Below are 15,792 nucleotides of genomic sequence, written 5' to 3'. Positions count from 1 at the left end.
GGAGTACTGCTGTCTGGACTCGAAAAGCCCGACCAACAAAATCAGAAAATGTAGCGTTATTGATATGGCCTTCGCGACTTACTGCTAAACTATAACTACTTAAGTACAGACACATGAGAAATGATATGTAAGCTAGAATGACATATTTGTAAATTGTGTGTAAAAATGTTCAGTTTGGGATGTTGCAGCAAACCTAGCCCCTTTGATTGCAGTCTGTAAATGACGGTTGCAGAAATGCAGCATGGCATTAAACAGGCTACTTGAACTGAGCCATCCGACTCCCTCCTTGACGTTCTTTTTCGATTTTGTTTTTTCATAATGGTGAATAACGTTTTGACTGTGTAGGCAAAGGGATTGAAAACCCCTCCATGGAAATGGTGATGTGGTGGCATTATCTATCCAAGCTGTTGTTCATATGAGAAGGTGAGCCCCTATCTTGGGGATTCTAGAGGTTGCTTCCATCGTGTAGTCTCTGCAGAGAGGTTATCTTCTATTGTGAGGACACATCAGTGAAGGATGAGTTCAGGCACCAGATCACCTCACTGCCGGTGACTTCTAGTGTGATGTTGCTACTTTTTTTTATTTTTATGAATTAGTATTTGAAAAGAAATGACTCTTTTTGCATGATCACCCCCAAAGCTTTGGACTGATGCTGCTGTTTTTTTGTCTGAGTGCACAAAGTCCTGCCAACCAGACCTCAGTGCCAGTTCCCTGACCATAAAATGTGTATGTATCATTGGCTTATACCCAATTAGAATAAGCTAACTTACTTGTAAGTCTCTAGTATATGGTACCCAGGGCCTGTAAATTAGAGGGTCACCGCAAAAATTGCATCACTGGTTGTGCCACTCTGGGGTGTGACAAAGGTAAAACATGGCTCCCTGTCTGCCACTGTAAGCTGGAAGGGCAGTATTAAACTGCTAAATTGACTTTGCCTTTTAAAGCAATGGCCTATCTTCCCTTTTTAATACATTTGTCACCCCTAAGGTAGGCCTATCGAGCTCTAAGGCAGGATGCAGTATATTAACAAGTGGAACATGAGCACTTTAATGTGGAAAGGCTAGAAGCCTGTTGACTAGTGTTAAGTTGCAGGCAGCCACAAAAGCCCGCTAACGTCTGACTAGGATTGCTGAAGTTGCTACTGTAAGGTATCAAACGGCTCACTACGTTAAAGCCAACTTGTTGCCCAAGTCAAAATTAATGTAACTTGTTGAGGTGTGCAACTTTTACACAGTTGCCATTTTGTTGCCCAAAGTCTCCTGTGCCTGTTTACAGTTGCACAAGGGACACAATAGAAGTCTGTGTTGGAGATATGTTGCCGCTTCCTGGCGTGAAGCCACACCGTGTTGGCCCAGAAGGTGAGCTTCAAAGGAGAAGCTACTTAGAAGGGCAAATGGGTAACACTTGGGAGAGGTATTCTGTTGTTTAATCAGGCCAGCACTGGGGACAGAGAGGGTAAAAAAGTTGTGAAACCGGTTTTCCAGGGGCATGTAGCCCCTTCGAAAACCACATCTCTGGGTTGGGCTAGGGAGCTCTACACAATGAGAGCGCGGTTCTGCCATCTTGAGAGTGGGCAGAATAGAGACATCTGGGTTGTCATCAGGTGGGAAGGAACCTGGTAGCCCATTGGCTAGTGACTTCGACCTCCCCTGAGGACATTTTCTGAGCATAACAATGGCACTCTTGGCACCCAGAACTCAGATCTTGTGCTGGAGAAGAGTACCGAAGGAGGACTGCCTTGCTGGACCAAGGACTCCGCAAAGTGAGGCTGCTCCAACGTGAGCGGCACCTGTTGTGCCTGGTGGCTAGCAAAGGAGAAGGGACTGTGCCTGCTGTGTCCTTCTCAAGGAGATATCGACTGCTGAGCCCAGGCAAAGCAGGAGACTCCAAGCGTCAGATGACTGACGACCTGTTCTCCGAACGGGCCATAACAGCTGAAGAAGCCTTCTGAGGCGAGTTGGTAGCACAAATTCCCAAACAGCCTCTCCTTGCCGTCATGCAGCCAAAGGGACCAAGACCAAATGCTCAAAAGTTGCCCCCAGGTCTACTGGATCAGGGAGAGTTGTTGCCCAGAAGGCAAGTTACAGCCAAAAGAAGAAAGCCACTGAAACCGCAGTACTGGGTAAGGGTAGTGCAGTGGCGACTAAACTTCCGCAAAGCTCTGGAGGAATTCAATGGACATCGACCTCTGTGGCCAAGATTACCTCACCAAGCCCATGGACTGATGAGTAGCCTGATGAAGACCCGGTCGACTGCAGAGCATTTTCTGCATCCTTGAGCTTCTTCAGCATCCTGTATCCCTTGCATCAGGATCACTCCATAGAAGTCAATGCCAAAGAGTCACTGACGCTGGACCCAAACTGAGGACTGCTTTCCTTGAGGGGGTAACTGTTTTTGTTGACCCTGCTGGTCCCCCTGACTGGTTCCCTACTGGTGTTGATTGCCCACAGTAACTCTAAATAACTGCATTTATACATACCAAAATTTTTCTTGAAAAAGATTCTACAATATTTGTTGAGTTTGCCAATGCTTGTTCACGGTTAAGTAAATAGTGTTGATTTACTATACCTTGTACATTTTATATCTCCAGAACATTCTGGTGGATCTTTTTTGTTTTTGGTGTCAAACATTATATAGAAATCTAGACTATATTTTTAAATTGGTGTTCGATTTCTTGAATTTCTTGTGTATTTCTTCAATTTCTTGGGCGCTGTTTATAGGGTTTACACTTGTTCCTTTGCGTAAACCTGAGTGCTCAGAGCCACAGCTACCCAGGGTTGAGCTAATGGTTTAACAAACCACCTCTACTGGTCCTAAAGGGGGTTTGCAGTGCATTACATGGCCAGGTCACACATCACACCAAATAATACCCCCCATTTCCTCACAGTTTTAACTTCTAAAATAGGAGCCATCAAGACAAATGCAATTAGTTTCTTATGCTACCCGTTTGATCATAAGGCTAATACATGAAAAGGTTGCAGCAATGCTCATGGTGTATTTTTCATGCTATTCTACCTGTAGCTTGAAACCCACCAGCCAACCAATCTTCCTTCCGCAGCAATGCACATCTACTGCATTGAGTTTGACCATGTCCTGTAAGCCAATGGAATATCTGTAGAACCATAAAAAGTGAAACGCAGTCAGTCATCTAAGAAAGCATCTCACAGTATTAGGGTGTATGATTTACCTTCCTACGCAAATGGGATTGTGTCCTACAATTCCACTGATGACCCTTTATGTTCTTCCTGCGCAGTGTCACCAGAGTCTATACTTCTGTACATGACCATCTCATTACATCCTGCAACCAGTTAAAAACTTCCAGTGCCCTTTGTTTTCCTTTCCATTGCTTTGTACCTCTTTGCGATTGTCTGTGCCAGATCTGCAAATCTACGTACCTGCCTCATCGGTTTAGGCCTACGGATTTTACCCGACAAACACTCCTGTTATCTGTTTCCAGGTGACCTGTTTATTTATCCCAGTTATCTCTGCCCAAAACGCTTGATTATGACAGCACTCCCAAACCATTTGACAAAATTGAGCCCCCGATTGTTGGTATCTGGGGCAGTCTCATCAGCGCCTCAATACATCTTGGCGATTGTGTGAGAGGGTGAATATTTTTGGTGAATGTAATTAGTTTGGGTAAATTTGAATCTGGTGTTCCTGGTCATGGATTTAGCATATTTCAGTATTTTGTCAAAGGTGTCATCAGCTAATTCTTCCCCCCCCCCCCTCCCCCCTAGACTCCTCCCAAGCAGATCTGGCCTGTGATGTACCTCTCTGAAAATCTGGGGTCGTGACTTACACATAAGTGAATCTGTGCGGAGAGTGTACCAGATCTAGACGGCTCCCCAGGGTCTTCTGGCCTGGTCAGCCTTAATGCTTTGAGCAATGCACAGTGAACTGTCCGGACCTCCAGCTGAAGCCTCTGTCTCAAATGGAGTGTAGCCCCCGTGAACAAGTTACCCACCGTGATGAGCCCAGCCTCTGAATGTATCCGTTCATTGTAGTGCCTTGTTAACGCACTGAATTTTAGCAAATACGACCACAGTGGTGTCTCCCATACATATTCTTTTGCCCCTCCCCATTCCATAATAAGTAGTAATACCTTAGTAAATAACTTAAACTGCACAGGAAGTGTTGGTCACTCGCGAGGGCAGCTGTGTCCAAGCATTCTATCTACAATGCAGGTCTGGGAGATTCTGTGATGTTTCTTCAGCGTACCTAGGCCCCTCATATTCCATGTGATGCAACTGAGTTGTTCATCCCAGGCACACCTGAATTTCAGGTTATGGGCACTGTCTCCCGCTACCCACGGACAGTACTGGCAAATAAGCCCCAAAATGCTTCCCATGAGGGCAACGCTGTGTGAACCAGCCTTGGATTGGTAACGTGGGCACTCTGGCAATGCCCAAGGGGCCGGTATCTGAATACCAGCTGTGGGCTGTTTTTTGAGCAGTCTGTGAAGTTTCTGCGTTGTTTGATGCCGCCAGCCGCTCAGTGGGTGCCTGAGTGGCCTTTCTGGAGGCAGATGGGCGTCCATTACCTCCTTTATATCAACGGCAGAGGTGTCGCACTCTTTCTCTCGCTGGGCCGGCCCATCAATATATTTATATTGAGCGGGGACAGGGTGCCTGAGCAAAAGTGGCCTCACTTGTTTTCAGGTGTTTCACCAGTGTAAACTAATCCATGCATTTTTTTTTTTAGCCCAACACACACTTCCTTTATAACATTTCACCGAAGCAGTGTTTTGCGGAAAGGCAATATGCAAATCTAGGCTTTTTAATTTTTTTTCTTGCCTGCCCGGGCCGATTTTCAATCCCAATCCAACCCTGGTGTGAACCCCGCTCCTGGAGTGCTGGAATGTTCCAAGGACCGCCTGGTCTTTAAGTTTGAAGAAGAAATCCCTGTTGTGTGATCTACCAGTTACTTTGATCCTCCCTCCGGCTGAGGTATGGGCACCTGAAGTCATTCGGAGGCCGTTCGCTTCGACGTGAAGGTAAGGGCCGTCGAAATCCAGGCAGTGGGCTCCGGCCGCCATCTTGGATCTCTCCCGGTCATTTGGGGCCGCTCTCGATCGTGTCTTGAATAACTTTCTGCGTGGCCAGCGGGCCGTCTCCTGGCTCTCAGTGAACCACCGTGCTCCCGTCTCTGACTTGTGAGAAGCGGACAGGAGGTGTGAGGTATGAGTGGTGGTGGATGGGGGCGGGCGGTGGAGCATAGACCCGTGGAGAACGCCAGACCGGAGCGGGCTGCAGTGCGATTCACTCCATTACGGTCCAGGCCACGCAGGAGGCGCTGCACTTGAAGCTTGCTTCTGATGCGCTTTTAAGATGCTTGGTGGGCTGTGACACTGTCCTTGACCCTTAGCATTTGCTCCGTGCTTGACTGACAGTTGTCAGAATGTGCCTGGTACTCGGCTGCTTGATTATTCACTGTTCTTATGCCTGTGGCCAATATGCCGCAGCTTAATTTGCAGCTTAGTAAATGGGTTCTTTTGCTCTATTGTTTCGAGGGTTTTTTCATTTTTAGATTCTAATGTTCTTGAATGTGTCATCACTGAACACAGCAAAGGGAAACTTTCGTGAACAATGTACTGTTTCTCTTAAGAGGAAAATCATTTAATTTATTTTCTCTGAATGTCTCATTTTTACATCACTTAATTGTACGTATTTTAATGTAGATTAGTTATGAAATAGTTTTTTTTATAAAACCGCCAATTAAAAATTGTATATTAAATAACACCTGTAGCACCAAAGGTTAGTCATCACCCTTTTATTGTAAATTCTTTTTTGTGCGCCGAGATGTTAAAAGGATATAGATTGCTTACGCCTCGCATCGTGAGCATGGTTGCTGGGTACCAGGAACAACACGCCGTTTGTGTGTCTACTTTTTGATGTTTCAGATTTGATGTGAAAATGGTGAGGTGTAAAAACTCTTTGAATTGACAACACAGAAGGAGTCAATTGGAAGGGCCCAGGTGAAAAGTGGTGAAGGCAGCAGCATTGAAGGGGCCCCTGCTGAGCAGGCGGTACTCTGTCACTGCCATGGCAGACTAGAGTCTCACACCTTCATCGAATTGGAGGTAGGAGGTGGAGAAAGTAGCCCTATAACCTTAAAGAACCCGGTGCCGTCATCTGCGGAGAAACATCTGCACGGATATGGACAGATCTGTCAGTTTTAGTGATTGGACTTAACACCACTGAGTGGCCGATCCGCTCTTTATCAAGTTTGTGGGAGCAAAGAAAGGCAGACCGTTGCAAAAGTGAAGCGAACATCTCCTGCTGGATAGAGATCTGCAGTAAGATCTGCTATGCTTTGGAATAAGAAATCAGCCTTCTGTAGGCTTGCGGGATCTTTTAACCAGAGCCAAGGCTGCTACTACTGCGTTGACACCCAAAGTGCCTGTCCTGGATGTTAGTCAAGCTACGCGTGGGTATCCCACCAGAAGTTCACAAAGCACTGCTGTCCTGACCGCAAGGTCTGGCGTGATGGGCACTTTGCCCATTGAGTCCTGCTGGACTTTTTGGGTTGACCTAGTTCATAGACCCACCTCCTGGAACGTATTGCCCTGGTGTCTATTCTATTCTAAGGTGAGGAATCTGTGGTTAGAAGTCTCTACCAGAAGAAAAAGTTACTTACTTTCAGCTATTCTTTTTCTGGTGGAAACTCGAACCGCAGATTGCTCATCGACTCACCCATCCTCCCCAGTGTGTGAGCTGGACTCTTCCACCTACAAAGATCCCACTTTATGTATTTGCACACTGGCCAAGACCAATTTGATTTTGGCTCGGTTTCTGTGGTCGCGGAAGCAACACAATAGCAAATGTTATCATGCATGGGTCAGTCCTATATAGGACCATGTATAGGACCATGTAATTCACTTCCGGCGCAGACAACATCTGTGATGAGCCACGGGCTCCTCCCCCTGGCGCACCTCACCCTGGCGCACAGGGGTACGTATCCAGCCTGACACTTGGGGAATATTCTAAGGTGAGTAATCTACGGTTGGATGGAATCCCTATCAGAAAAGGTGTTACCGCGCGCTTGGGCACAGTGAATAAACTGGTAAATGAAAGAGATTATGAACCAACCTTTGTAAAAATGTGTGCTATTCAGTTCTTGGTTTCTCATAAAAAAACTCTCTGCATGTTGCACAAGATGTCCTATAGTGAAGAGAGATTTATTTCTGCAGAATTTTGAAATTAAGTAAAGAAATATCAAAGAAGGAAACTTAACCCCTGTTGTGGTTGTACAAATCCATTCTATAAGGACCATGGCCTGTTTGTTGATGATTCACTGCCTGTTTTTGTCCCTCAGAAAATAACATGCATAATTGGAGACCTCTCCCTGTCTCTCTCTCTCTCTCTCTTGTGTAACAGGAGCCCCTGCCCTGACTTCCAGACAGTTCCGTGAGGCAGATTTTGAGAAAGTGGTTAACTTCATAGACGAGGGAATTGAGATTGGATTGGACGTCAAGAAGAAAACCGGTAAGTCCGACTGTGATTGGGTGATAATTGCTTTCAACAACTTATTATATTGTGTCTCACTTGTGAACTTAAGTCAGAAGACACCTCTGAGTTGACTGCAAGGAGTGATTTGCACTGTTATTTTGAGCCAGGGCACGCTTATCCATCATCAGTGCTGATAATCTTTCGCAGATCGTATTCCTTAGAGCAGATTGTTGAGTCTGTGTTCTACCATAACTTTCTGCAGAAACCTATTTTTCTTGGTTATTGCCTGTTTTTTATGAGAATCTGCTCTTTGAGCCGTTTCATCTTGCAGGTTTGACACAGCAGGCATGGTAACTTTCTGGATCTTTTTTCTTGAAATCCTGAAGTGGAAGACTTCACGGTTTTAACAGGGAGTTGTCAGAGTTTTTTTGGAAGGCCTACCATCTTGCAGCTTACCTAAGGTTTTGGTTGACAGATTTATAGTCTTATCACTGTAAACGTTTTGTAAACTGGGACAATATTTGGCTCTACCCGCTAGTATAGGCAATCGGTTATGTTCCTTCATGGTCATGAACCTGGTAGGTGTTGCAATTTTCTTCTGTTATCAAAATCAGAAGGCTGGGTTGGGTTGTGTGGGGCAAAACTATTTCATTGGTTTTATGAGAGCAGGGTCTGGATTTGAAAGTTATCGACAAGTGCACGTTTTGTCCTTCCATGAAAGCGGTATAGAGCATGATGCAGTAGGTAGCACTCTGAGCACGGTGCACAGGGCCTGCTATACACAAAATAGTGGATACTAGAAATTACACAGCCATGTTGAAATGGTGGCACTCCTTGAAGATTTGAAAACCCACTGAAAAAGTAGTATTCTTCCAAAGAGTGTCAGAAAATTTACTGCTTTTTCACTCTCCGTTTACTCCTGTGTGAGGCCCTTTCTAGGAGTGCTGTGCAGTCAGTGGTTATTGAGCGGTGTCCTGTGTGGGTGCTGTCGCTTATGACTGTTGTCTCGGGGCCAACACTACTAGTGCACTCAAATTAGATAATTGGATACTTGTTTCGGGCTCCCGACTCTCCTGGGGTAGTGAGATAGAGCAGTCCAAGCTTTACTCATGGAGCAAGTGGGGTTAGAATCTCCTAAATATGACCAAGTAACATCAGTAAACTGTGTCCAGCAGAGCTATATTCTCTACAAAAAAAACTAGATTTTCTTTACAGTTAGGAGAAGCGCAAGTAAAATGTGACCATAAGGTGCAAGCTACATCTGGTTTGAGATATGTTGCTACTTTTTATAGTGCTACATTTTCTGTAGCTCTATCACCGACGCCAATCTTCTCCTCTGGGTTTATGCTCGGGTCGACTCTGAGTCATGGACGTCATTTAGGGTCGCCAGGGGTCGCAGCTGTGATCCCTGGCTGGCCCCTTGGGACCCCTGCACTGACTGTGCGAACCCTGGCCTAAGATGTGGAAATATCGGTGCCAAGAACACAGGAGTAGTTCCGTATTACTTATATTAAGCTTTTTTTTCGTCACAACAGTTTTTAATAATATTCTATTATTCACTATTGGTGTAATAAAAAAGAACGGAGCACACTTAGCTTTGATGGAAGCTGCAGTAAGTAAAATTGGTTTTAAATGTGTTATGTGGTTGTTTGGGGGCGAGAGTTTTAGAGAGCGTATTAGAGAGAGAGATATTGAGAGAGAGCGAGAGAGAGAGAGAGATATAGAGATATATATATAGAGAGAGAGAGAGAGAGAGAGAGAGAGATATATATATATATATATATATATAGAGAGAGAGATATTGAGAGAGAGCGAGAGATATTGAGAGAGAGAGAGAGAGAGATATTGAGAGAGATTGGTGACCGGTAGTGTGTGAGATTGAGGCGAAGGTTTACTGTTCTTTGACACAAGGCAACGCTGCACCAAAGGTGCTGCGCTACCTTACGTCTAAGGGAGGGAGAGAAAAGCACCAGATCTATTAAGGATGGTGTATTTTTTTTCCTCTCACTGTGTGCAGGTGCACTTTTTGCAGCCTTATGCCAATGCACACACCCTTGTGCTATAGTGGAAGGGTATGTGCAATCTCCAAAGCATAGGTTTTGTACTGAAAAGGGTCACATCCATACAAAAACTATGCTTTAGGGCTATTCCCACTTTGCATGTGATCTGTACAATTCAGCACACGTGCAAAGTTGGAAGAATAAAGAGATTAACTTTAGGAGTCGTGAAATTTTAGAGCAAATTCCTGTCTACCAATGTTTGTAGATAGGGATTTGCATCAAAACCCATGGGCGGCTGCATGGGAACGCCCATTACCACCCCATGATGCTCAGCAACGCATAGCCTAAATTTGCACTATTTTGGAATGCTATCCAATGCAAATAAGGATAGTAAATCCCAACCGATCACTGTGCACCAGGTTTGCATCACAAAAAAGATGCAAACACAGTGCATAAAATTAGTTAACCTGGGCCGGAGTGTCTGTAAGTATGAGTGAATATCAGTGAGTGTAAGAGTGAGTGAGAATGAATAAGAATATTAAGGGGTTGTAATAGTGTGCGAGTGATATGATCATGGGACATGCCTTCCATGAAATAATTCAGGGTCCAGGGTCATATGAAGTCACTTCCTGTGATGTCATTATGATCAAAGAGTACGTGATGTTACTTCCACTACCCCTGGCCTTTAGGTGAAACAACGTCCATGCCAACACCTCTTTTGTCCACTGCCCCTCTTCCATTTACCACATTTCTGTGGAGGTGCATGATTAACTTTACTGCCCATTTTCCCTGTGTTGGGGGTTGGGTCACATTATTGGCCCCGTCCTGGTTTTCATGGTAAAGTCCCAATCTCTGTTTCCAATATGTCCGTAAGCTAGCTCAGGGGGTTGAGCGCCCACTACAGAGATCTGGTTGCTGGATGGCAGCGAAGGGATGTCCAGGTAGGATTTTCATCTTTCTGGACTCGATGACCCACATGGAGTTGAGTAATGGAATAATCAGTTCTTTAAGTGCGAAGAGACCGGTTGGCTGTTGGGAACCTTGTGACTTTTGCCTGTTATCTCAAAGTGCAATAAGTGGCACAAGTGCCTTGGGGAAGGGCTCCGTGACGTCTGTCAAGCAGACAGAGGCTTTGCCGCCTACTTCTGTGCTTCCTGATTGTGCAATTCTGTGTATAATAAGTGCATGGCTGTGCTGCCTGATGCCACCTCTCATGTTTTATTTATAAGTGCAGTGATAAATAGAAGATCAGTGATGGGGGAGGGGTGCCCCCTCCTGGCCCAGGTAATCCATCTTGGGCTGAAGTCACATTTACTGCCCTGTCTCTGCTCCTCTTACATATGCGACAAGGCGACTCTGTGAAAAGTTCAGCTTGTTTGCACTAATGCTGGTGTGATGAATGGCTCAGCCTGGCCCATCTTTCATTGAGGTGCTCTGACCGCTTGTTGCCGTGTCGACGCCTGCTCTCTTGCTCGTCCCCTGGTATGGTGTCCTGTTGTGCTCACGTCATTTTAAAGAAAGGGGAGTCCCGTGCTAGTAGGATGATGGTAAACGACGAGTCTTTTTTCTATTTTTAGCTTTGGCATCAAACTGCTTTAGCTGTCTCATCGGATTTTTTTTTATACACATATCTAAAGGGCCTATTGTCAGCAGGGATTTTCCATCGGTCTGCTAAATTACCATTCACGTTTTGTTAACACCCACCACAGCTTGCAGTATAGGGCAGTGGGTCAACACACCTTACATCTTGGCTCCTTCACTATTAGTAACTACACAGAACCTTAGCATATTGTTCATATCCCTCTAAAAACAGTTCCTTCCTTTTCAGGTGTGTGTCTTTTAAAAAAAACATTTTTTTGATGTAATCTTAAAAATAGTGGCTATTTATTTTACCTGGACTTCGTATGCCCAATTAGATGGTGGTTGGTTTATTATCAGTTTCCCTTTTAAATTTATAAAATGTTTACATAACAATGTAACTGACTGCGATGTGAGTGATTGGTTAGGTGGTTAATAATTCTTGTTTTCGTCACAGATAATAAAATGCATGGCACAACTGTAAGGATTTTATATAAAACATTACTAGTAAAATGGCCACATCAGTGAATATTTTAAAAGCTATTTTAATTCAGGCACGGCAGCTGCATGTTTTTTCTATTTTGTGTCACGTTCATCCAATGAGAAATAAATTAACCTTTGTACCAGCTTGCCAAGGCCAGGCCTGTTCGTCTTACCAGTGCTTGTTTATTTTACTCCCTAAGTAGTAGACCTCTTCAGTGCTAAAATGCTTATTCAGACTGTATGGTATGGCTATGCTGTGTTGGTTGTGCGAGAGTTCTGTACGTTGCCGTTTGTGCATGTTTTTATTGGTTAATTCATTTGTAAGCATGCTAATACCCAACGTATGTTTTATGTGCTGTGTTGAACGTGTGTGCAGTGTTCCGTTGTACAACTTCATGCTAATATGGGCTACATTATGCTCGCTAATTCAGATGATATGTATTCTTTGAGGTCCCAAAAGCTAGCATTTCTGTAGCATGGATGCATCGCTTGCATAGACAACCGCTTTCTTCTCCAAACGCTTGATGATTAGTTGGTGCTGATGGTGGATAGGGAGAACCCATTTTGCATGTTTCCTGTGCATTCTTTAATGCCATGGCTTGCTTTGTCTCCACCTTTACCTGTGATCAAGCTAACATAACTCCTCCTGGCATGTTGACATAAAAAATAAAAACAACAACACTGCTTTAGGATTGTATAGAGTGGTCACTGTAAGCTCCTAATTGAACCTGGGCCAGTAAGCAGAGAGGACGCCAGTGTGCCTACCCATTGTAATGTTTGTGAATCCACCAGCCATGTCGCGCTTGCTTCTAGCAATGGGGAACCCGCTTAGTTGGGAACCTGCTTAGCCTGCTTCTGAATGTGGTCATCTTGTCCTTCAGTCCATGGTTGTCACGCGTGATCTTGCAGTTTTCGAGGCGCTGTTTGATTTTTGAGTCCCCTTTCTGCCCATACTGACTTGCTTATGTCTGTCCGCAGCCAAACTACAAGACTTCAAAAACTTCCTGCTGGAGGACGAGGCCACGACACGCAAGATTGCAGATCTGCGCGCGCGAGTCGAGACATTTGCTCGTGCTTTCCCTATGCCAGGATTTGCAGAACGTTAACACCTGGATTAAGGGGTGATGTTAGGCTGGGAGGAACAGGAACCCCGCATCTAACAGCTAAACTTGTGGTAAATATTAAAACATCGGCTAACCAAAAAAGAAGTAAAGAAAAGTCGCTGAGTTGGACCCTCATTTAATGCTCACATAGACAGTTTTATACGGAACAGGAAAAGGAACAGCCTAGACAACAAGTGGACCAATTGGACAAAGTGGCGTAGACCTGAACAGGAAGTGGCTCTGGACACAACAGGAAGTGACTTGGGACTGCACAAGAAGAAACTCCCAATGACTCATTAGAAAGGGTGGTCTAGTGAAACCTCATCTACTCCTTAACACGTGTAACATGAACATGGAAGTCCAGCGCTGACTGGGGAGAAGCATTCCTTTTGATAAACTCAATGTTAGAATGGCGGGCTGTTTATCTGTAGATATAGAGACTGTAGATCCAGATATTTCTTTCTGCCACCGAGACACAAAACAGCAATTTCAGTGGCTCCATTCTAGATGCTGGTTTCATACAGTACCTGAAAGAAAATTTGCCTAATAATAAACTAAGAATTTTCTAGTGTTATAAATACTAACTGATCCACTAAGGCATGGGCCTTTCACCTCGTTAAACCTGCGAGTTGGACTGATGTCCAGGATGTATTGCTTTGGTCGATCCCTAGTAAACTCCCGTTAACCTCTTTCTTCTGTAGCTGACTCCAGTTGCCATTCCTAATGGAAATTTCAGCTAAAAATCTACGATTGTGGAGACTTTCACAACCATAAAATGTGACAAAGCCCATTAAAAAAAAAAACAGTTGGCTGTGAATGGTAAGCTTAGGGTGTCCTCTATGCTTATATATTTAAAAGTTAAGCATCTTGTAGGGGAAATAGACTGGACAGGAAGTCTAGGATTAGACAGGAAGTGCCAAGGTCAAGGCAAAAAGTGACTACAACCAGGCAGAAGGTGGTCAAGGTTGTGTAGGGAGAAGGCAAATCCTGGTGTAATTCAGCTGAGGCCGGTCTTCAAGTCGTATGACATTTTAATCAACAGTTTTCGGCCTGAGGGGTTTCATCCATGTTCTTTAATGCCTCTTTTTGCAACAACCATGCTGCAACTTTACACCATAGACACTGTTGCGCGCGCTCTTACCAAACAGCCCAAAAGTCTTCACATTGCACCAGTGACTCCCTGAACCCTTGCCTCGAAATCACCATTTTGCACAAAACACTGATTTGAACTATTACGAGTCTCTCTAGAATTTTTTATGTTTTGATTTATTAAAATAAATTGTTTATTGTGAGGGAAAAAAGTGTGGCTGTCTGGTTTCTGTGTGTTACCATTTTCAGTGGATACCTCAAAAGTAATTTTTTTGGTCTGATGTAGGGAATGCAATGGACAGATAAAATTGAGCTGCGTTTAGATTTCGGTGTCTGCCACTGATGCATTCTGCAACTTTATAAACCTTTTCTGAATTGTGTCAATATGTGTCTTAAAACTGCTTCTGAGTGCTCTGAGTACTCGACATTTAAATAAAAAAAAGGAAAATGAGGACCATTATGGCAGTCACAGAATACTGTGCTACCTGGTAATTCAAGGGCAGGACCCTGGGCATGTTCTCAAATTCCCTTTGGTTTTGCTTTGTTCGCCATAAGTTGGCAGGGTATGCTCAGACATGAGTCCCTTGCTCACTTTGCCACTGGATTCAAGCAAGCCTGGCTGAAGACGGCTGAAATGCCAGAAACCGGTCCTAGGAAGCTGGTTTCCGGTCCAGGGAAGACCTGGCTTGGCAGTTCGGGCTGGACTGTTCCCATGAGGCACAGGGTCAGACTGATTTGCATATGGCCATGTCTGAACTGGGGTGGCAGAGTGGGCTAAAGAACGGTGATGGATTAAACCCAGATCAGTTGACTGGGGGCGAGTGCTTGCAATGTTCAACACTCCGTCCATCATTCCCTTTGGTTTTGCCATGTTCTCAAATTGCCACCACGCCAAGGTTCCCATGTTTTATAGGAAATATGAGATGTTCCTAATGTAATATAAAAAAAAAAGAAACCTGCTTTTTTGTTGTCTCCATGTTATATTTTTAGGGTCTGGCGTTCAGTAAAACCCTTTGATTTTACTCCTAGTGACTTTCAGCCATTGGGCTGTTACTATGTTACTTACATTTTTCTTCCGCCGCCTACAACATACCACATGCGGCAGTGACTCAGCCCACTTTAGTCATTGGCTCACTGTGAGTGATGGCATCCAGCTCTTTTTAAAGGACCACATCCACACACAAAATGGTTCCTTTCAGTGCCAGGGACTACTATGGAAATATGATTTTGGAATTTTTTTTTGTTGGTTTTAGCCATTTTATTTTATATTGACAAGGCCTCTGCATGTTCCCCAACAATTAAGTTTATCGTAGAAACATGACAAAACTAAATGGGACCAACAAAGCTAAAAGGCTGTGGCAGCAAAGGTCAGACCCATTGGCTTTGCCAGTGCTTTTTTGTATTTTTGATAAGCATTTCTTGTTGATTGAGGTCTTCTTCGCTGTATCTCTAGTAGACGTCTTGGTTCGTAATCGCATATGAACGACAGAGCAGCAGGCTTTAGAGATGTGGATCAGACTAGGAGTGAGTAATAATTATGGGAAAAACTGGAGCTCGCCATTCGCCTCCAAAGCAAATGAATCTTTCACTCTGCTCATGTGGGTTCCAGTTCTCAAGCTAAAATATTTCATTTGTGGGAACGCCCCATATAAAGTTGTTGGCCCACAGGACTCGTCCTTCACTATACTCAGCAGATTCTTGGCACAGAACTTGCCCTTTGAATGGCCATGTGTAGTGAGGTAGGTTAGCAGGAAAGAAGAGCAAGAAATCTCATACACCTTATTAGTTGACGGGAGGCTTTATTTACCAGGCAGGTACAGTTACAAACATTGATAGCAGACCCTACTAAGACCAGATGTCACAGGCAGCTCAGCCCAGATTTTACTGCCAGAGGCGATTAACATGGACCGTCCAGCACATAACTTTGCAAGATGTTATTGGCGAGAAGGAAGGCCTTCCCCTCATAATATGCCATCACTGACTTATTGATATCCGTGGTGTGATATGTGATATTGATGTTATGGCTGGTGTCATTAGTGACAAGTGAGGTCATGAGCAGTTCACTTGGAGAGTTATGTTGACATAGTG

At 44.4% G+C, this 15,792-nt stretch overlaps 1 protein-coding gene across 1 annotated transcript in view; it reads left to right on the top strand.

Moving 5' to 3' along the window:
* Positions 1-13,916, top strand: part of SHMT2 (serine hydroxymethyltransferase 2) — a 135,394-nt gene extending 121,478 nt beyond the window's left edge. The window contains exons 11-12 of the mRNA XM_085654633.1: positions 7,380-7,487; positions 12,491-13,916. Of these exons, the coding sequence (XP_085510759.1) occupies positions 7,380-7,487; positions 12,491-12,618 (236 nt within the window). The 3' untranslated portion in view covers positions 12,619-13,916. The remainder of the gene's footprint in view (positions 1-7,379; positions 7,488-12,490) is intronic.
* The last annotated feature ends 1,876 nt before the right edge of the window (positions 13,917-15,792 follow it).

The sequence above is a fragment of the Triturus cristatus genome, chromosome 4_1, assembly GCF_964204655.1.
Source record: "Triturus cristatus chromosome 4_1, aTriCri1.1, whole genome shotgun sequence".
In the NCBI taxonomy this organism is placed as follows: Eukaryota; Metazoa; Chordata; class Amphibia; order Caudata; family Salamandridae; genus Triturus; species Triturus cristatus.
This window is presented reverse-complemented; position numbering and strand designations above follow the sequence as displayed.